Here is a 23,253-nt window from a genome sequence, read left to right as displayed (position 1 = left end):
GGGTTTGCCTTAGATTACACATTGCTGCTTACTTTGGTTATTAAAAAATGTTTCCAAGCATGCCTTTGTCCTTGAATTTTTTTGCAGATTGAACTCACATGAACTTATTCATTTGATCTTGCTTAACCCTCAGAATATAAATTGCCTGATGGTCTAAATAAAATTGGCTACTGCATGAGACTTTAGTTTGTCTTATTGTTAGGCTCCATTCTTCCAGATTCACACCACCAAAGAGTGGTGACAAATCAGTAAGACAACATCAAAACCTTTCTACTACTGTATTTCAGTTTTATAAACTGCAGTACCCTGGGCCGTATTCCACAGCATTGCCTCTTCCATCTATTTTCTCTTCTTTGTTCCTCTTGGACCAGACTCACTTTGCTAAAATTATGAACTTCGTTGCTTGCAATTGAGATGTCTCTAGTCATTAACACCAAGCTGAAGCATTAGCTAGGTTATAGAATCCCCACATGTTAAAATTTTTTCCAAAGCTAGGCTGTTGATCTTTCCAAAGGCCATTCAGGAAAAATCATCTGTTCTATAAATGACATAATGGCAAATCCTCTGTCATTTCAAAATCATAGATTTGAGGAACTATTATGTTGTTTTTAAGATTTTTATTTGAGTGACTGTTGGTAATATTTTTCAAACCCTAGATATAGACACAGTAACACATGATCTAATATTACCTTCTATTACTTCTTCAAAAGAGATTTTTTTGGGTATTTCAGTGTGTGTGTGTGTGTGTGTGTGTGTGTGTGTGTGTGTGTGTGTGTGTTCCTTGGTGGTTTCTAATATAATTTACCTTGATGTGTCACTGATAAGCACGAAGTTTTAATAATTTAATAATTGTTTTGTTATCTGTAATTTTACTATGTGAAAGTTAAACCCTTTTTGAAAAAAAGAAAGGGGGAAGTGCTATGGGATGTTCTGTATGTCAAATGTGTTGCTCTGATTGGTTCATAAATAAAACACTGATTGGCCAGTAGCCAGGCAGGAAGTATAGATGGGACAAGCAGAGAAGAGAATTCTGGGAAGTGGAAGGCTGACGCAGAGAGACACTACCAGCCACTGCCATGACAAGCAACATGTGAAGATGCCAGTAAGCCAGGAGCCACATGGCAAGGTATAGATTGATAGAAATGCATTAATTTAAGGTATAAGAACTAGATAACAAGAAGCCTGCTGCAGCCATATAGTTTGTAAGCAATATGTCTCTCTGTGTTACTCGGTTGGGTCTGAACAGCTGCAGGACTGCCAGGTGAGAGAGATTTGTCCTGACATGGGTCAGGCAGGACCAGAAAAACTCCAGCTACAATAATTGGTATCTATTTTAAGAGAGACACCTGGTTTGGTTGTCTACCCTGCCCCCACACCCACCCGGGAAAGAAGGCAGACTGAGGCTGGACTCACCGCACAGCCGTCATACAACGCTTTGATGTGTGGGTTGTTCTCATAGGACATTTCCTCATCATTAGATCCCAAAAACCGAAGTGCTTTGTCATAACTTGCTGATGACATATCATACCATGCAACCGACTGATGGCAATTGTAGGTGAAATTTTGTCTGGCAGAGGCAGTCAGGAGTTTCAGGAATGTCATTTGCACCATATTAATGGAATTGCCTTCCACATCTAAATATGAAAGCTGGGAAGAAAAGAATAAAAAGGCATATGGAGACTTTTCTTCTTTCTTGCCATAAAGAATTAAACTCTGACCGTGAATGTTACTGCTAGGGCTTGGTGGTACTCAATGGAACATTATCACTTTATGAAAAAAATGTGACTTGCCCCAGAGTTACGGGCTTTGCTAACAACACTGTGACTCCCCCATTACTTAGTCACTACAATACTGCCTATATTTATGACAAATTCTCTTTATCTCTGTTTTTGTTTTCTAATCAGTAAGTACTGTGAGAAAACAAATGTTCTGTCTCCCAGACAGGACTATACTTCAGCATAGTTATGTATCTTTTAATTGTTAAGATAGTAAAATAAGAGAAATCTTGGTGTGAAGTAAAAGCTGGTTTTTATACTGTTTGATTTTCAGAAATTTATAATATATCCACTTTACCTGAATTTTTAACAATATCCCAGGGACCACAATCTTCTATGATGCTTTTGTTTCTTAGCATAGATGTGAATTTGTCCATTTTTAGATAATGTATAGCTTTTTTTAATCAACATCATCAAGCATCGTGCCATAGAAAATTTTAGTAAATTTTGCATCAATAACTTTGTTTTCACAGAAGGAAGATACTCTTAGCTGCAAATTATTATGGTGTAACATCTTAATCAATTATTTTATTTTACATAATTGAAATGTCTGTGTTCTCATAAAGTATATAGTCCAAAATTTAAAAGCCATTCAGATTATAGATTGAGACCATGCAAATCTGTAGTCTCCCTCCTTAAAATTCAGTTACTTAACCTTACCAATAAAAAAATTAGAATAGTGATTCTTATGAGGTTGAAAATGTATTTGAGATATGCCTTACACAAAGTAAAATAAAAATAAAATGCAATTCTAAATATGTATGTTCTACGTCATACAGATTAAATGAACCATGAATATTTAGCATGTAACTTGATGACTGACTACAAAATTTTAAGTCAGATGGAAGCCTTTACTACAAGTCATATGTATGGATGGGTGTGTATATAGGTAATGAGATTAAATGTATAAATCATTACCAGTGGCAAGTAATACCATTTAAAATATTAAGTAATTAATTGCCAGGATTAACAGGAAATTTTGAGAAATTCCTAATTAACTAAAAGTTCATATTTCAACTGTTTTTAATATAATTTTAGTTGTGGCTTTAATCTTACATTATCTTTAGCAAATTATTAGGTTGAATTTGTAATCATATAGAAATACTTATGAAAAAAAGAACTGCATACAAATTAACAGTCAGTAGGTTTACTATATACCTAAAACTATCAATGAGGGAAAAAATCCCCAGTTCCATAAGTTCTTATGGAAAAGAGAGATAATGAATAATTTGGTTTCATGCAGACAGAAATTAAAATAAGTGGAATCAGAGACATTAGATAGGTGCTGTGTTTTGATTCTTGCTACTTTTAGAAAAAATAATTTAAGATGTTAAACTGAGTATTTTATTTAATAATTTTTGTTCAGAAATACTTTTGGTTATTTTGATTCAGTGCTTTAGGCTTTAAGATATTATTGTTATCTAAGACCTCATAGACTGACAAATGAGAAGCCATACAGCAAAGCATCATTTGTGTTTTGGCATTCAACTTCTGAGGACACATTACTGGAGCTTCATCACCTAAGAAGTTTGTGCTATAGATGCATGTGGAGGCGACAACATACCAGTTTTCCTCTCTTAAATTCACTGTACCAACTTCCTGGTTTCTCCTTTGGCCATGATGAAATTCGTACCTGTTGTGAAAGAATGGGGAAAAAATGATGAATAGCATTGTTCCCATATATATCAAAAAATTTCAATAGGATTAGGAGGCTACAAAGTGTTCCAAATCCTACAAAATGAGATCTGAGCAAACTTCAAGCTAGAGCCTATGAATTTCATGGAAGGAAGATGGAGCCATTTGCTTCTTGATAGATTTTCTGCCTGAAAATAAAGAAAAGGGGGAGACTAACTCAAAAAGAATGTTACAGGTTATTAGGGAACTGAAATTATGTAAGTGATGTCTTATGTCTCATGTAAGTAAGACGTCTTACATCTTTCCAAGAGAAGAGCCTGCCCCATCAAACAGTCTCAAATCATAGAATTAACTTTTCTTCTCAAAAAAAGATTTCCCACATGTAAAGTTAGGCAACTTATCTGAAGTAGTTTTCATTCTTCTTTTTGCTCATACTGCTTACTAAGAAAAATGAGATTTATTAACTGAATAAAAAAATTCTTCTACTTATAAAATACCAGAAAAATATAATGATGTCAGTTGAATACACTTCTTCATACTGAGTATCTGCCTGTATCAGATACACCTCAAATGTGCAAATACTGTGAGGTAAAAATCAAGGAATTTCTTTGGTGAGAGTAAATGTTCAAAATTTCTGTAAAGTTGTCATATGTTCACTTAAAGAAGAGATTAATATTTTACAAAAATTTGCACTTTGAGCATAATATGCAGCTGCAAGTTCTATCATGTAATAATAGGGCAGAGAATACCATACACACTCTAAGATCTGAGATTCAGCTGTGCTGTGTCATGGAAAGCTATAGAATTTTTGAGAGCAAGCAGGTGCTTAAAGAATACATCTGGGTAAAAAATAAAGGAAAGAAGTGTCTGTAAACCGTGAACATCAGTTTGGTGCCTTATTCATGTTTATGCAAATGAAACGTTCTAATTACCCTGTAAGAAAAGCAGATAAATGAAAAGACGACAGTATAATTTTCCTGTTTAGTTCAATATTGCAAAAACATGGCAGGAACTGTCAACATCCACCACCAAACAGATTGGTACTTACTCCCTCAGATTTTTTGTCTGGATAGATGCATGTCTCACCACCAGCTGTGAAATTACAGTAAACTTTGAAGGAATCTCCTGAACAACCTTGGTTAGGATCAATCCAATATTCACCTAGAAGTTAAAACAATAATATCTCATATAGAAAGCCAACAATATCAAAATGAAATGCATTAAATATGAAATTTCATGCTTTTTGGGCATATATCAGTGTATATTTGAGCAGAGTTATTTTATGTCTCTTTTGATTCAAATCTTTGTAGAGAGCCTAAAAGTCATTCTGAAATAATCATTTTAATACTTATTCCTGTCATACTTAGGGTTCAGTTCAAATGTAACCCTTTCAACTATGAACATTACACTTATCCATGCACAAGAAAACTTCATTTTGAATTAGAATCAGGTGCACTTGAGCCCAAATCACAACTGTATCATCACTTTTTAGTATTTTCAGTTCTGTAATCAACAAATTTTCATGTGTAATAAAAGAAGGTGATTGATCTACATTTCACTGGGGTTTTAACCTTACTTTATAGTGAAACTTAGGTAAATTCAATTCTTTTTTGAATGGCATCCTAAGACGAACTGCTTTCTGCTATTAAGACCATTATTGAAATGTTGTAGCACAAACTTGAACATGTTAACGACTATTATTTGGTGTTCTGTGAGTGCAGATGGTAAATAAGGAGAGTCACATAACATTATTCTTTCACTAAACAACAATGCATTTTCCCTCAGAGTTATTAGAAGATAAATTAGGTATGTGGTAATTCCTTTGTTCTCTTCCTGCCATGCTTAGGTTGCTACTTCAGTTGGAATGTTGATTTGAATTACAGCAATCCGCTGATTATGAAGTTAAGCGATTTGTGTATGTGTTTGTAATGTGTGTGCATTTGTATCTGCACATGTATGTGCATGTGGGTGGAGGACAATGACAAATGTGTGTTTTCTTCTATCTCTCCATCTTTTGTTTGAGACAGAGTCTCTCACTGAACCTGGAGCTGGCTAGTGAGCTCCCGGGATCCTCTTGACTCCTCTCCTGCAAAAATTAGATTATAGATGTGTGCATCCATAACCAGCACTTAAGGAGTTCAAAAGTCACATTCTTATGCTTATGCAGCAGATTAACCCACTGAGCCACCACTCTAGTCCCCTTTAAAACTTAAAAAACTCAAATTGATCATTTAGTATTGGGACACTGAAAAATATAGTATCGCCTAGTTCTATATTATCTAATACTTCATATAACTAGGTGAAGTTCTATAAATTTCAATGGCTTCTATATTTTTTCATGTAGCTGAAATACCTTAAGTAACAAAAATATTCACATTTTTTTCTGACCACATCATCAGTACATTCACATATGACACAAGTCAAGATTATTAAGAAAACCATACAAGTAAACAAAAATAATCCATGATTTTAGAACTCACACCATCTTTAATATCATGTATACTTTTAGGGATATATAATTTTGAACCACATAGACAACAAATTTGTATCAATTCTTTCAATTTGTATTAATTCTTCCCATCCTTTAACAGTGTCCTTAAATATCCTTCATAATTATATATTAATGGATGAATTCTTAAGATATATTTGTTCAGGAAAGTGGTTGAGTATCAGGGCTGGAGAGGTGGCTCAGCACTTAAGAGCACTGGCTGCTCTTCCAGATGATCTCAGTTCATTTCTCAACATCCACATGGAGGTACACAACCTTCTGTAACTCCAGTCCCAAGGCATCCATTGCCCTCTTCTGGCCTCTGTGGCATCAGGTATGCATGTGATGCACAAATATATATGCAAAATACCCAAGCATACAAAGAATAAATAAAAACATTAGAATGTTAATGGTTTCATATCTCATAGGTACTATGTTCAATTTGTCTCTCAGTTAAGACTATTTTATCTGTAAATTTCAAAATAATCTTTTTTTTTCTCTAGAATAGTCTATCAGCTCCTTAGCCAGCTTTCATTGACACTGTTTTGTGTTCTTTTAATTTGCTACATATCACTTAGCTGGCTGTTCACCACTGATTAGTCTTAGTGAGTTATTTTGGGGGGTTTAAAAAATATTAGGGTCTTGCTTCATCATAGTTTTTCCAATGTTTGCCGCAGAATTCCTGGAATAATCTTTTGATTCTTAGCATGACTGGTGACCTCTTTATGGTTTCAGAAAAAATAAAATCTTCAAAGTTACTAGCATTGCTTTAACCCAAGTAGACCCATCTTCTTATTGCAATACATGCATAGTATTTTCATAACAAATATCATAATATGCTATCTCGTGCTTTCCTATCTAACTATCCTAGTTAGAGGATCATTTCCAGGCCATTAGTTTTATATTCAAATATGAGTACCTGTAGTTAGAATCGCTTCTTAATAATGTATGTAATGCTCATAAATATGTAACAAATAAAGATAATCTCATTTAATTAGTGCTCAAAAGTATTAATGAAGTGGGGTTCTATACAGAAATTATTGGAAAGTATAGCCCACAGGGAGCTCAATATTTCTGGAATTTACAGTATTTTTCATTTCAGCTCTACTTCTACATCATGCATGGTTCATAACTAAACAGAGGTTCTTATTTTTACACCTAGTGATTAGTTTTGCATGATTAAATCATTTATTGATTTCTGAGGTGTATAACATGCATGGCATAGTCACATTCATTTATAATCATTTCGGTGTCCTCTGAACCAAACAGGAACCTATTAATTGTCACTGATTTTAAACAGAATAGGGAGAGCAATTTTCTAGCATATTGTTAAGCTAAATCACACCACCTTTTTACTTATATGATACCAGTTAAAAGTAAAAATCTCTTTATTAAGTGGACCTAATATATCTTTTGAAGTAAATACTGATTTAAGAATCATGGATACCCATTTATGCAGGATCCAATTACTATGTTTTAGTGTTAATGAACTGTGTTTAAGATAATAAGGTTTTATGATGGTTTTCTTTTATAGGGCTACTTGTGAATTATATTTGACTTTTCTGGAAATACTGAGTAATATATACATGGATTTTAATATTAATTTGAAATCAATCATGCAAAATAATAATTTTCTATGACTAAAAGACAGATGGGCATACTTCAGAATAATGTGAAAGACCGAGAATTTGGGTATTTACCACTCAATAATTTACTAATTAGATGACTTTACAAATTATTTATTAAATCCAAAACTGATTATACCTCAGACAGGAGAGACACAAGGCATTACAGGTATGCACAGTAAAGAATTATTACTATTAAGTGAACTGGTTGTAGCTGTCTGGCTACATGTGCATCAATGGAAAATGATGTTAAAAAGAAATTTAGTTTTATTTTATGTCTATGGTTGTTTTGTCTGAATGTATGTATGTACAATTTATGCATGCTGATTCCTGTGGAGGTCAGAAGAAGTTCCAAGTATCCTCTGGAACTGGAATTACAGGCAGCTGTAAGCTATCCTGTGTGTGCTGAGAACTGAGCCCAGCTCCTTTGTAAGAGCATCCTCTGTTCTTAATGCCCTCCAGCTCTGAAAACTAAATTTTTGCCACAAGTCATTATGATTTTTACATATTGTATTTGCTAATTCCATGGATCAAATATTCAGCTGTTAAGCTACTTAACTTATAAATATTATTCAGATTAATGCACTAAATCATATTAACATATCTGTATTAGTTAATATTAATGCCATCATTTTAATATAAGATTAGTCGTTAACATTAAGTCAGTAAGTTAGAAATAAATGTAGTTGCATGCATGTTTGTGCACATATAATATTATGCTGTTAGCCATTTTTATGGTCAAATATATCTGTGCTAATGATAAGTATCCAAAAATAATCTTGTCAAAGTTTAATGAAACATGATATTGCATAGGATTTTCCAAAGCATTTCTTGGACTGCATGGGATAAATAAGTTATTTTTTCCATCTACAAGGCTGAAAGTAATAGTTATTTGGTTTAGTTTCATTTAGAGACATTATTAATTATATTAACAAAAATGAATGAGCTGACAAGGCACTTCAGTGGCTGAGTAACTCAGGGCATTCACTTAGTCTTTGTTGACATACCATCTGGGAAGTCAGGATGGCTAAGTTGCAGGTCTTTACATGTTCGTGCTGGATTAGTCTGTGTGCCCATGGGAAATTTCATGTGTTCAATGTCTTGTTTCAGAGAATTGAGGGAACCAAATATTTCCTCCATTCCATCTGCATAATCAAGTATATTATCCCCTACATCGGCCTGAATGCTTTCAGTGTGTCTTCTTGTCTTCTTGGGTGACAAGATAGGTAAGGGCTGGATCACTTCTCCAGGAGGACCCTGAAAGGGGATGGATATCAACATCATCATTTCAGAAAATAGGATATTCTGTGAATTTACTTACTACTTATTATATTCTTTTTAGGAATTATTTGGGTTAGCTATCAGTAGCTAAACTAACAATACCTAATATATGAAAAGATTTTTAGACATATATTTATGTAAGTTCTTTTAAAAGATCATAGTAGAGATATTGCGGTAGGTATACAAATCAGATCATTGCTGGTACACAATCTGTAAATTAACATATTTTGGAAATTTGCTGACATGTTATATAGGTCACTCTGTTACTTATTAAATTACTCTTGACTTATACAGCATTACCACAACTAGATATCAGAATTTCTGGGTATTTGAACACTGGTACAAAGCTCTTAGTTTATCTAAATTTTTTTCTATTTTATTCAGTAATAGCTTCTGAAGTACTGAAAATATCTGCCCCATATCATATTCAAATATGTATAGGTTTATATTATTCTGTATTATTCTGGAAGTAAATGCTGTCAACTTGAATTTACCCTTATGTGAGAGTACAACCACACCAAACTGTTAATCCATATCATCACTGGTTAATTTGGGCCCAACATAAATGTACATATGGTATTTCTGACCTGAAGCTCAATAATTCAGAATGAAATCTTTCTCATAACTTGAATGATTAAAGATATAATTAAATAAGATGAAATCACTTTGGGAGGTCTAGTGCATTATGCTGATGTTCATATGAAAAAAAAAAAGAAAAAATGGTCCCAGAAACACAGGTCTGGGCAAGTAGAAAGAGTAGGAAAAGGATGTCATAGATAAGCTTAGAAGTTCAAAATAGCTCCTTTCCCCACAGCTTTCAGAGGAAACCAAGCCTGTGAGACTTTGTTTTAGGATTCCAAGCCTCCACAGTGGCAGCCTGCTGAGCTTCGGCCCTGTGGTCTGACTAAAGCAATACACAAACAGTTGGAGACACTTGAGCAGAAAAAGAGCATATGATTTTTTTATATATAGGTCTACACTTTAATACTAACACCTTGGGAAATGTCACTGCTAATCAATGGAACTTACTATTATTGTTTCATGTATCGCTATCACCATACGCAGTAGGAAAAAACACTGTGGGATCTGAGTTTTCATCTTTATAACTGGAGTCAGTTATAAATACATTTCTGTGGGTGTATATTCTGTTAATTTCATGTGGCCAGGATGTGTATCTTGAAAATTTGATGTTTATAATAGTATACAATTAAAAAATCTTTATATTTAGGAGTGATAGCAATTAAAACATGAATCTTGACATGTAGATTGATTACCTAAGGGAACTAGTTGCATTTTCCTACAAAATCAATGTGTTAGGCAGAATTTGTTTTTCCCTTTGTTATGAAAATCCATAGAAACAATTACCTGCACCCATTTACCTATTAATAGAGTATTTTTCTTGCTAATATACACTTACTGGAGGCCCAGGAGGCCCTGGAAGACCACTGTCACCCTTCTGGCCAGTAGGTCCCTGTTAGAAAGCAAACAGGAAAATCTATGAAGTGAGAAGGAAATCCAACAGGCTTTCATATAATGGAGCATTCTATGGAAATTAGAAAGGCACTTACAGAAGATCCTTTGTTACCCTTCGGGCCAGCAGGACCCTAGAAAACACAAAGACAAATACCCAGGTAGAAGTGTAGACTATAGATTGCACTGACATGATTGTCATTTTACCTCATGTTTCTTTTCTATTGAACTTACTGGTAATCCTGGAGGACCAGGAGGGCCTATGGGACCAGCAGGACCTGGGATGCCCTAGGAGAGAAACAGCATCAAACAAACGTAATTACGTTCTCAGTTCATTTCATTTTCATGTTTTGCCACATCCATTACAAAGCTCTGAAAACTTAAAAATATCTAAGAATCTTCCATTATGAATAAAAGAGACTCTTTTTTTTGTGGTAATCCAAACTTTTTGCCATTCATTGCAATATAGGCCTTTCACATTATGGTTCTACCATGAAAACCATATGGACATACATTTTGGCATCCCTATAGCTCTCAAAACATGGTTTGCATGTGATGTGTATTCAAGAATAGTATGTGCAAACTTCTACAGCATTGTATCTTTTATTACTTTAACACAAATCATATTTTTAATTTATTAAACTATTTAAAAAACAGCATGGGTTAAAGCAGAATACAATAAGAGTGCCCTAAAGCACTGCAATGATTATGATGAAAAAATGTGCGATTGTGTAGCTATTTTGGTGCTGATATAATGAAGGGGAGAACCGTCTGCACTGTACTCACCCCATCCCCTTTGGCTCCTGGGGAACCTTGAGTCCCAGGGAGTCCTCTGTCACCTTTTTCCCCTTGTTCTCCAGGAGGACCAATCAATCCAATTAAACCAGGGTGTCCCTATAGAAAAGAAAGTAAACAAACTTCAGTAATATGCGTTATAGCCATGATTAAATTCTAGTCATAAAATATTTAATTATTAAATTCATGAAACATAATATCATCAAAGAATGGAGGAATTTTTTTAATATCACTTCTGTATGAAATTTAAAGTTCAGAACCTCCATCTCATATAACAGACCATTTACTGCTCACAAGAGCAGGAGTATTACTGATAAAGAATTTTCTAAGAAAAAGAATAATAATCATTAGTGCTTCATTTGTGATAAACTTAAAAAAATAATGTCCAAATGGAGTATTGGAAACATAAAAACCAGAGAATTCATTATTTTAGTGAGCATCTCATTTAATATGAAATGTTTCCTATTTTTCAAGGGCTGTTTTGTCCTTAGAAGAGTTCTGGAGATATAAAAACCATCCAAACCATACTAATTCCATTACACAAATGGCTCAGTTTTCTTATGTGGTAAAACAATATAAATTCTGGAAGAACATATTATTACTTGAAAAACATTTTTGGCTTAAAATGTTTATTTTCATGTTTAAAATCATAAAAATGGTCACTGCTATTCAGTCTATTTGCGGGCGAGGGGGGGTTATTTAGCATAAACATATGCTATCTCCATACAGTTTCTAAAATGGATCCTTGAAAGGAAACAGCACTTATGCTGGAGCATTTTTCTCACACTATCTGCATATTTTTCTACTCTAAATACATTTGAGAATCTGAGAATTGTTGTCTTTACCCATGATCAGAATGACAGTGGTAGGGTTTGAAAATGCCTTTTAAGTGACTGAGAAAGTTATCACATTTGCTATTACTGTTACAAAGTTCTAATAACACATTCTTTTAGTCTTACCTTTTCACCCTTAGAGCCAGGGTCACCTTTGAGACCAGGTAAACCAGGAGGTCCCTGAATGCACAGAAAATAAATAAATGTATTGAGGATGGGCATTACAGCTTGAACGTGAAACATCCCCCACCAGAGCCTGTGTTTGATTCTGTTTCCATTTGCTGGTGTTCTTCTGGAAGGCTACAGAACTCTTCACTCTAGGCCTAGTGCGCACAACAGAACTGTAGGGATGGACAGGAAGGCTATAGGCTATAGACTCATCTCGGCTCCCTGTTCAGCCTCCCTTATTTGAGCCTGCTGCCACAAGATTCTGCATTCGAGACAGTAGCTGGTTCCAGTCACTATGTCTTCCCTGCATTGCACCTTAGAGCTAAAATAAGTCCTTCTTTTTCCAAGTTGCTTCTCGCAAGTATTGTGTCTCAATGTCCAAAAAAGGCTATGCATTAAAAATTCACATTTTGAGTTGTAGAGCAGGTTTTTTTTTTTCTTTTTTTGAAATACAGAGTTCAGTCAAGGCTACTTATGATTAGTGTTATTGCATTTGTTAGAGAAATTTGTTAGACTGTAGAGAAATTCATGGTCTTAAAATATCATGGAGTTAGTGAGTAATCATAATACTGTTAATTTTGACTATATAATTTGAAATGATAAAACATATGAATTCTCATCTGAGAAGAAATCATAAATTATTAGTTATAATAATTGAAGCAGAATAGATTTACAAATTATATATGCATAAATACTTCTATGATAAACTCTAATTTTAAAGGTTCCAATATTTTCAGTAAAATTAAAAAATCATTCAAGATTTTAATAATCAAGAGACATTTGAAAACACAGAAAAAATTAGATAAATATTATGTTGTTATATTTGAGTAACAAGTATATTGGGATGACTAGGAATGGTAACTAATCCTGTGGAGAATTAAAAGATGACTTCTGGTATACTAACTTGAAATCATAAAGGCTATTGCTAAGTCTCTGAATTCTTACTTCAAGTTCTGTTTATACTCTTAAATATAAGCAAATATACTGTGATCTCTGGAGAGAAAGATATACTAAGATCGTCAATGATCCCCAAATAATTTAATCCTACATCTTCAATATTCACAGCAATAATAACGAAGTAGTTTTTTCATCCTGTTAACATGTTAGGAAGAGTCACTTAAGTTATAAGAACTGGCATGCAATTCAAATCCAGGAATCTGAAAAAGCCCAACATTCTCTTAGCCTATTGAACTACTTCTCAGAGTGGTGAAAATCACCAAGGAGAAGATAGTGTTACTCAGCAAGGTAATGCAATAAATGTTAAAGAATGGCAAGGCAATTTAGCAAATCATTAAAGGTGAGTCACAAAGGAAGTGCACTGAATCAGATTCCAAAAACTTAAAGAAAGAAAAGGCTCATGCATATCAGACAGGAGAATGAGTGAAAACAATATTCATTATAAGAATTTACTGAACAGAATTAAGGAATAAAAAGAAATGTAGAAACTTCTCAAATCTTAATTGGAATTTCTTACTTGTGAGCCAGAAATGGTTTTAGCAAATTGTAATAGAGTGCTCTGAATGCATCTATATTTTAGAATATTGATACTTGACTATTTTTCTTTGCCTTAAAAGTTTATTGTGATTAAAAAGCTTGCAAACTAAGGACTCTAGAAAGATCAAGTGAATGCATTGGGTTGGAAGGTCACAGGGCCAATATATCAATGAGGTTGCTACATGACAAAGTCAAGAGGAATGGTATGCTTCAGTTTTGCTATAAATTATTGTAAGCCTTAGAAACCACCAGAGTTTTGGAAATAATCAATGTAATACAATTCCTTTTTTAAACAAAGAAGCAGATATGAGCTTACAAACCTGATAGGAAAATACAAGGAGTCGACCTAAAGTCTATAGACTTGACCCAACATTATTTTCTTCTTCCATTACAGTGCAAAGAACACACATAAAATGTAGGGTTTTCTTCATCACTTAAGTAATTGGAGTTCATTCCTAATCATTTATTGAAGGCCTCTCCCAAATTCTTCAACTTTTGAAACTGTTTTAACAATGAATACTATTAGCCTTTTCTTTTATACTTCCCAAAATGCATATCAAGTATAATTTCTAAACTAAATATTCTACTTTAGAGACAGGAATTGAAATATAAAGAAAAGTACTTCTTCCATACTAATTTATCTCATTCAAAATGTTAACATTTCATAGCACAAAACTATGACATTTATCTATTTAAGTAAATATTCCAAGAAGAGTGTGACATCATGTTAGCAACTAACAGCTTACATCATAGAGATGTTCAAATTGATAAGCATGGGATAAACCTTATATACAAACGGGGTGTTCTCAAATTTAAAATTCAGACATTGTTATGAACAGTTTGACTTAGTAAAAAAATCTGCATATTTTCTGAACTACTGAAAGTGAAACTGTTGAGAAAACAGATGCTGTCAGGAGTGGGGTTGAAGGAAAGGATTATTTATTTGATTCCTTGAGGTTTCTTTGGCGTTATTTGTCCCCTCTCCTCCTTCGGTACTGATGGTACTGATCTCCCTCCTCCTCATTGGAGCTCATTATCTGTTACTCTGTTTCCCACTTCATATCACCTATATCTTACCAATTCTCTCTCACTTCGTGTGTGTGTGTGTGTGTGTGTGTGTGTGTGTGTGTGTGTGTGTGTGTGTGTATGAGTTAGGCACTTAGTTTGACTATGATAACCCAAATGAACCACAGAATAACAAAATCTCAGTCAAAATTAAGCACTTTTCAAATGGTTTGTCAGAAGTCCAAGTGACTCCCCAAACAATATAGCCCACTTTTAAAATGGCTTTACATGAGCCCCCAGCAGCACATGTTTAAAGAAACAATGTACATGGGTCAGAGAAATCACTACATAACCGATCTCGCGGGAACACTGGCATAAGTGGCACACTCAGTGTTAGAAGGAAGAGGTATAAAAGTATGAATAAGCAGTTCTAACAAAGACGATTGCAATAAAGGACCACACATGTGTTCAAGTAGCAGAAACCACTAAGAGTCCTGATTAAACCTGACACATGCCAGTCAAAAGTCAGCACATTGTCTATACATTGAAACTATGAAAAGGGGCCGTATTTCTTCCTTTCTCATTTTATATTCAGTCTATCAGGCCCATGAGATGATTTATAAAAAATTGTTCTATCAGAAGGAAAATGACGTGCACAATCACTGGGCACCCACAGCTCAACCACTGTTAAAGTCACACAAGTCCAAGTCCAAGACCTTCCACTCCTGAGATTATTCACCATATTTAAAAATAAAAATATGTTAATGTTAACATAATGAAAGAGGAATCTAGCTTAAAATCTCCCTAAATAAATAGCAAAGCACAATGCAAATGTTATCACAAATTTCTTACTCCATTGTAACTGAGTGGAAATGCTAACAAATATAATTCCTCATGTTTAAGAAGAAATGTATTAGAAATTGAATGTTAAATTCATTTTTAAATTTTTCTATAAATACTGTTCATGAAGGAGTTTAGAGGTAAAGAACATTATTCTAAATTAATAAGATCCTAGAAAATTACAAACCATGATGGATAGGATATTGTTAATCCAAATCAGACTTATGTTTTCAGTGACTGGAAACAAAAATTAGTAATGTTATGACAGTGAACACAGTTATAGATCTCTCTCTCTTTTTGTATGGAAGAGATTAAACTCTGCATAGAAAAATATGATTCCAAGTGTTTATTCTTGGTTATTTCCTCTTCAGGATATTGTAAATGGAAAGCCCTTTGGGAAATACATAATTCATAAGCAATAAAGAGAAAAGAAAAACAGCAACCATGCATTCATAAACATTCAAAATATACAAGGGAATACTCCACCCTGAACTGTTATGCCCTGTGAAATATCTGCCTTGACCTACAATTCACAACTGTAGAGCATTGGGTTTTAAGAGAACTGTACACCCCAAATGTGGCTCAGATGATAATAGTAAGAAGTAGTGCTAAATTAAAAAAAATCAAATATCTACACATTTAATCACTACAGAATGCCACGTATTGCAACCCTCTTACAGAGTTTATGTGAAACATCAAAGAAAACAAATTAAACTATGATTCAGTATCCCATCTCCCTTTTCTTTAGGTTTGTAGGCTTAAAAATTGATGCTGTCAGGTATTTATAATTTTCTGAAAAAAAGATATTTATGATATTAAAATTGACAGAAAATAAAACTGAGTAGTTTTACACTATCACTGAAATGAGTAGGTGCTTAATATAAAAAATATGTAACAAAAATTTTACAACTACTATAACATTAATTATGCTTGTAAACTTGCTGTTTAAATTATTTAACAATGTTAACTGTGATCTTAAAATGGACATCTGAATTTATTCAACATTCTTTGTTTTTTGAGACACGCCCATTTAAGACTTCTTGATTGCTCAAGAGGTAATTCTACTTACAAAACAACACAGTCTCATCGTTGTCTTTTCAGTTTTCTGTTAGATTCATATCTGCTATGTATTTGTTTTGAATTCTGTGGAGTAATTTTAACTGTGTGTATGTGTGTTGATATCTATATCTATATATATATATATAGATAGATATAGATATAGTATAGAGAGAGAGAGAGAGAGAGAGAGAGAGAGAGAGAGATACAGAGAAGATACACAGAGATTTAAGTTACACATTATCACAAAAACTTAGTTTTATAGCTGAGCACAAAGAGTCACTTTTGAAATATAGTACCTGGGGTCTGAGGCAAGGTCTCAAATCAAAGCTACTCTGAGCTACATAGCAAAATAAGGCCAACCTAGACTATGTAAAGATATTACCCATTTCAAAATGAAGTTAAAAAACAGAAGTTTTTGTTGTTGCTGTTGGTGTGGTGGTGGTGGTGGTGGTTTTTAAGAAGACAAAACAGGAACGCTCTGATAAGATCTGTGGTCAAACATTTCTGTATAGGAAGTTTTAGGCAGCTTCAAGAAGAAAAGACTTTATAGGGAGTTAGTTGTGGAGATCTACCTACATAGTCTTGGATGTAAGTGTGAATGTCTTTGTAGCTAGGAAGAAAACATAATTTGAATAAAGAAATATTCATATACATTTCACACGGACTAATTTTTAAATCCAATGCAAGCCTGTCCGAACTTTCAAATATTTTAGTCTCATCTCCCACATAATTTATCCTCACTTAAGCCTCTCTGCTTTCTTAGTAAATGGAAGCGAACACACAAGTGATCTGAGAATGACATCCTCTGCTTGCCTGGGACTCACTGAGCTACATTGTAGCTGCTCTAAGAATAATTTCATTTGCCTTGTCAGCAACTTCTAATTCAGAGTATTAGCTATACATAAATGTGATTTTAGGTACTAATTAGTCACACTCACTGAAAATGTAACGCTGATCATTTAGAAATAGTTATAATTATTTCCTTCATTTGATAATTCTTTATTCAGTGGTATTGCTATCCATTAGTTTTGTAAATGCTTTACAAAGAGCTCATCTAATAAATATAAAAACCCATTAGGAGGAAAATATCATCTCTGTTAACTTTAGTTAAACTTAATATCATTTTATGGCATAGGGCCAGCTGCCTTTACTATTCTCCCTGTGAAATATAGAGGTTGGATGGAGAAGGAGCATGGATCCTAATGTCATCCCACAAGCACATAAGATTGGTAATTTATTTAAACAATGTGATTGCCTTGAGAGTGGGTGAGTTTAACCTGTATCTGTAATAATATCTCTCACTCTGATTAAAACATGTTACTTCTAAAATAAATCATTTTTAGCTGAGTAGAAAAGCTCATTATATATGGCGTTCTGCAGATGCCTTCTCTCCTTGCTCTCTTCTGCTGAGGACTAAGTAGCATTTTCCAGATATCAGACTGATTGAAGTTATGAAAAAGCTATATGTAATATATTCACATCATAACATTCCCAAATGAAACCAGCAGCCAGGTAATGAGTACGTGTGTGTTGCCCCCCCCTAATGCTTACCATTGCAGTTTTCCAGAAAGGATTTGAATTGTTCATCCTTCTTATACTGTAAACTCACATTTGCTTAAGCATTAGAAATACAAATTTTGCAGACTTTAATCAGCTGGTGTGTCTGATGGTTTTATTTTTAACATTAGCTAAAGGAAATCTCCAGCAATGTGCTTCTATTTCATCTGCTGAAAGGTCAAAATGCTTATTGGAAAATCTAACATTACAGGGAAGAAAAAGAACCCAGGTAAATTTTAGGGTGATATTTAGGGAAAGCATTTTCCTACCAGACTCTGAATCTGCAGTTAGGACTTTACCACATCAGAGGAGAATATTTCCTAAATAGCCATGCAGACCTAGAGCTTACCCAGCTTCATCCAGGGTTCAATTTCTATGATAGTGAGATTATGTATAGAGTAGATAACTAGTAATCTCCTGCATCAAGTCAATTAAGGACTTGACAACAGTTATCCAGTTACTGAATAAGCAATCTAACTTCTCCAGTGTGAGTTTCAAAAGATTTTAACACATGAATTTTATTGTGGCTATGATATTATTTGTGGCTTCCTTAATAAAAGGAATACCTAAATAATTAGAGTGTGGTTCAATTTTTATGCTTGCTGCATACGTATATATCCTAAGTAAAAACTATGTTTAGGATAAAAGAAATGCAATAAAAGTTAAAATTACTTTAAGAAAGAATTTGGTTATTTAAAGTAAACTGTATCATATCCCTTGTTGTGAATACTGTTTACTTCTTTGATTAATATTTCAGACACAGTTATGTAAAAATCGATGTTTAAAAACCTGGACCAATTGAGTCAATTTGTAAATGAAAGCGACTTGGTAAACAATGATTTTAAAGGACATGTTTTCACTATCACTTCATGTCCATATTGTATCAAGAACAACTTTGGACCATAAGATGTGAGGGGAGCCCATGCTTTAGTGCTTTTATGAAGCACGCTGTTTGTATGTGGAATTCACTGTCCAACTTCATCATAAAAACAATCACATGCTCTTTTAGAGCCCAGGATAATGTCCTGTTTCTGAACCTATTTATCTCAAAAGGACAACCATCTATCTGGGCAGCTATCACTTTTGTATGCCAACGTTTCTCTATACGTGAGGGCCCAGAAATGAAGTTTAATCACATGCACTTTAGGGAACTGTCTGCACTGAGAAAATAACTGCTTGCACCATTCACAGTATTTTCTTCAGAATAGAAAATATAGTTTTTCTTCTAAGGGGCACGAAGAAGGAATATTCTCTGGGCCAAGTGGCATATTTAACATGCTATTTTTTTTCCTCCTTGAACGTGTAATATTCTCTCTGGAAAAGTAGAAACCTCTTCATAAGATAGCACTCACAAATTCTAGCTCACAAACAATTTTATTTAGGAAATCCTCTATAAATAATGAAAAATGTCACTCACCAGCGGACCAGGCGGCCCATCTTGACCAGCAGCACCAGGGAGTCCTTGTTCTCCCTACATAAAAGAAAATGAAACTTTGCTAACCAAGACAATATTTATTACTTTTAAATGTTGGATATACAGAGAGAAAAGAAGTTGCATCTGTAAATTGTACCCCCTCAAAACACACAAATACTGTAAGGTTGTTTTCTTCTTTAATTCTCTGTTCCTGTGTATACACATACACTCATGTATACATGTACATATAGTTATATAAACACATACAAATCCACAGATATATACAAAGATATATATACAAAATCTTTTATCACTGTGACTTTAGCACTTTGTTTTCTTCTGTTTTAGTGAATTAGAACTTTACCACAAAATAAAAAATAATTGAAATACTTAAATATTTTTAAATGTATTATTAAGTTATTTAAACTGTCACTTAGTAACATCTATAGAAACACTGGATTTCCATAAAGCATAATATAAGTTATGAAGCAACAATCTCACAAGCATTTTAATTTATAGATATTGAAATTTAAAGTAATTTTCATAGCAGTCCCTCTTAACACAGATGCTCACCACAGGACCAGGGATGCCTCGAAGACCTTCAGGACCAGGCTTTCCAGATGGACCCTGAGGTCCAACAGGACCAGTTTTCCCAGGAGGCCCTTCAGCACCAGCTTCTCCCTGTTTGAAAATGAAACATATGGGTACATTACTTTAGATAGGCACATGTTATCATTTAATGTGTTGACATGGACACCTTTCCATGCACGGACGGCATAACATCTCTTCTACATGTTTTACCTTAGCACCTTTTTCTCCTTGCCTTCCTTCTGAACCCGGAGCACCAGGAGGACCCTGTAAATATAAAATTGTATTGAGAGATGTACCACCTTAAAAGAAACAGTGCTGAGGCGCTATCTGCAAATGCAGCAACTGCTGATAAGACTGCTAAATTATAGTTTTATATTACTTTTCTGTTTAAAACGTAATGTTGAAATTTAACACTAATTTCATGCAAAAACTGCTGTTTAGATCATTTAAGATAAACCTCTGGCTAAGGAATCCCAGATCACTACATAATATCAACATAGACAGTACCAAGGCAGCTTCTCAAACATGCTGATGAAGGGCTTGGTAGAGTGGCGCATAATTTTAAACCCAGTACACAGGAAGCAGAGGCAGGTGGATTGCTGTGAGTTTGAGGCCAATCTAGTCTATACAATGAGTTCCAGTTCATCCAATGCTACAGAGTAAAACCAAGTCTCAAAAAAAAAAATGCTGATGCAAAGTACTCACCACAAGTGCAAATAATAGAGACTTTTTGTAATTTTGAGTTATTCAGAATGCCTTGAATATATCAAACATTATTCGCATCTTTATCTTTAGGAATATTTCAGAAGTGCCTCATTCTAAGAACACCTAAATATCATTCATTCTAGAATCATGCACCAGCAAAAGAAAATAAAATTTGCAATCATGAACATCAACAATATAAGGAGTTTCATTCTTCTGGAAAGATTTAATTCACAAACATGTAAGATTAAAAATAATTTGATTTTTAACCTCTAGGACTAGAGATGAAAAATTATTATACTCAAAATATCACAGAAAAGCATATGTAAAGTAAGATTTGGTAAGGAACTAATGATCTATAAGTAATTTTTTATATTCCCTCCAGTTCCTATTGCTTTCCATCTTGCAATTTTCTCAGTGATCATATTTAAAATTATTGACAGAGATTGGATATGGAGCTTGGATAGGGTAGATACAATGGTGTTATTTCGTGAGATAAAATTTTTGTTTAGATGCTATCTAAGTATTCTACTCTGCATACAAACTTATCTTCCATGTTATTTCTCAACACTGTATTTACCAAATTAAATAAGTATCAATCATTTCATCTAGTCCCATGGACTCATTCTAGATGTGATAGTCAATGAAGACATTTTTAGCCGTTTATTTTTTCAATAATAGGACTGTAAACTCACTTATTGTTGGACATTCAAGGTGCCTCAAAGTATGTGTAGAAATTTTATGGTCTATTCCTTAAGATGGCAGTAATATGCAAAGTCATAATAGATACTTTAAGCGCAGGCCTTTGGTGTGCTCATAGGGCTTATTTTTTAAGAAAGAGAAGCAGATCCTGAAGGATCTGTTGCAGTACATCTGTTTATTCAGCAGTATCTGCATTGAGCACAGCTTTAACTTTTCCTACTATTATGATGTTGAGGCAGACATTGTATTATTTCCTTAGTCAGTGTAATGCATATTTTAAAATATCACAAGGACAATTATTCAGAAAATAGCAATAATAAAATTCCCTGGAGCATCAGTTTCCTCTCTCTCTTCCTCTCGCTCCTTCTTTCTGCCTCCCTCCCTCCCTCTGGAGCTCTCCCTTTCCTTTCTTACTGTTAGCTTTTCCTCAGGATACCTCTGTTGTGGTTTGCTCCTGAAGGCCAAGGCTAATGTGGTAAGAAGTGCTTCCCTAATGTAGACTGTGGATGTTGAACTGTCCAGCCTGCACAGTGAACCAAGTGGATTTTGTTCCTTGTAAGTCACACTGTCTTTCTGTTTGGTAATAGTAAAACACAAACAGATACATTCAAATCTCCTGGGAAATCTGGTTTCAGTTGTTTATCATATGTTTGCATAAAAGAAACTACTTAAGTTTCCCTAAAAGTCACCGTTACTACATTTTCCTAACTCATGAGAAACAGACATCATACAATTTTCTTTCCACTATTAATAGTTTACAATATGATCTTATAATTTGTTCATTCTGCCACTCTATTCTCAAATATAAACATATTATTTATGATACAAATTGGGCTATGCGGCCGGGCGGTGGTGGCGCACACCTTTAATCCCAGCACTCGGGAGGCAGAGACAGGAGGATCTCTGTGAGTTCGAGGCCCGCCTGGGCTACCAGGTGAGTTCCAGGAAAGGCACAAAGCTACACAGAGAAACCCTGTCTTGGAAACACCCCCAATAAAACCAAAACAAACAAACAAACAAAAAACAAAACAAAAACAAAAACAAAACCCCAAAAAACAAAAACAAAAACAAAAAAAACAAATTGGGTTATACATGATGAAATAACTACAAAATAAAGTCAAAACCATAGGAGTATACAAAAATTTCTCACAAAGACAGAAAAGTAGGCTAATAAAAATAGTGCACATAAATTGTATGACGATGAGGTCAATGTATAAAATATATATTTGATCCATTTTAGGGGGAAGAAAGGCTTTCTAGGGAATTTTCTGTCAGATCTGAATCTTACAGTGTGGGTAGATAAGAGGTTTTTTGTGATCAACACTTTACTTTCTGATTGCTCTTGTGCAAGCACAAAACCACAGGATTCATGGAAATGATGTTCTTCGGAGACCTACTGGTGATGCTGGCAGGTTGTTTGCTGAGATGCATGTACAATGTGAGTGTACTAGGGTGCATGCATGAGCAATGGAGCTTGTAAATCAAGGAAGAAATCATAGATTCAGAAGGGCCCTACTATTTAAATATTAACAAAATAAACTATGCTAAATTTAATGTGAAATTAACTACCTTGGGAAATATTTACATACATATTAAGTGAATGAAATATTCATTTGACATTAAAAATTGCAAGTTCTTCATAAGCTAAATACTAAAATTTTGAGTATTTAAAATTAAAAGTAAAACATCACTAATTTGGGATTTTTTTCAGGAAAATTAGAATTATTTTTTAAATTTTTTTATTTATGTGTATATGTGTTTGTCTGTAGGTGTATATGACATGTATTTGCAGTTACTCCATCAAGACCAGAAGATCTGG

General features: G+C 34.0%; 1 protein-coding gene across 8 annotated transcripts in view; it reads right to left on the bottom strand.

Moving 5' to 3' along the window:
- Window positions 1-23,253, bottom strand: part of Col11a1 (collagen type XI alpha 1 chain) — a 195,790-nt gene that overhangs the window by 2,188 nt on the left and 170,349 nt on the right. For all 8 annotated transcript variants that reach the window (XM_037207025.1, XM_037207028.1, XM_028895363.2 and 5 more), the window contains 12 exons: window positions 20,241-20,294; window positions 20,013-20,120; window positions 19,443-19,496; window positions 12,029-12,082; window positions 11,061-11,168; window positions 10,509-10,562; window positions 10,373-10,408; window positions 10,222-10,275; window positions 8,531-8,780; window positions 4,459-4,571; window positions 3,340-3,408; window positions 1,414-1,647 (listed from right to left, as the gene is read on the bottom strand). In XM_037207025.1, the coding sequence (XP_037062920.1) occupies window positions 1,414-1,647; window positions 3,340-3,408; window positions 4,459-4,571; window positions 8,531-8,780; window positions 10,222-10,275; window positions 10,373-10,408; window positions 10,509-10,562; window positions 11,061-11,168; window positions 12,029-12,082; window positions 19,443-19,496; window positions 20,013-20,120; window positions 20,241-20,294 (1,188 nt within the window). The remainder of the gene's footprint in view (window positions 1-1,413; window positions 1,648-3,339; window positions 3,409-4,458; window positions 4,572-8,530; window positions 8,781-10,221; window positions 10,276-10,372; window positions 10,409-10,508; window positions 10,563-11,060; window positions 11,169-12,028; window positions 12,083-19,442; window positions 19,497-20,012; window positions 20,121-20,240; window positions 20,295-23,253) is intronic.

Source organism: Peromyscus leucopus, chromosome 6 (assembly GCF_004664715.2).
Source record: "Peromyscus leucopus breed LL Stock chromosome 6, UCI_PerLeu_2.1, whole genome shotgun sequence".
NCBI classification, from domain to species: Eukaryota; Metazoa; Chordata; class Mammalia; order Rodentia; family Cricetidae; genus Peromyscus; species Peromyscus leucopus.
This window is presented reverse-complemented; position numbering and strand designations above follow the sequence as displayed.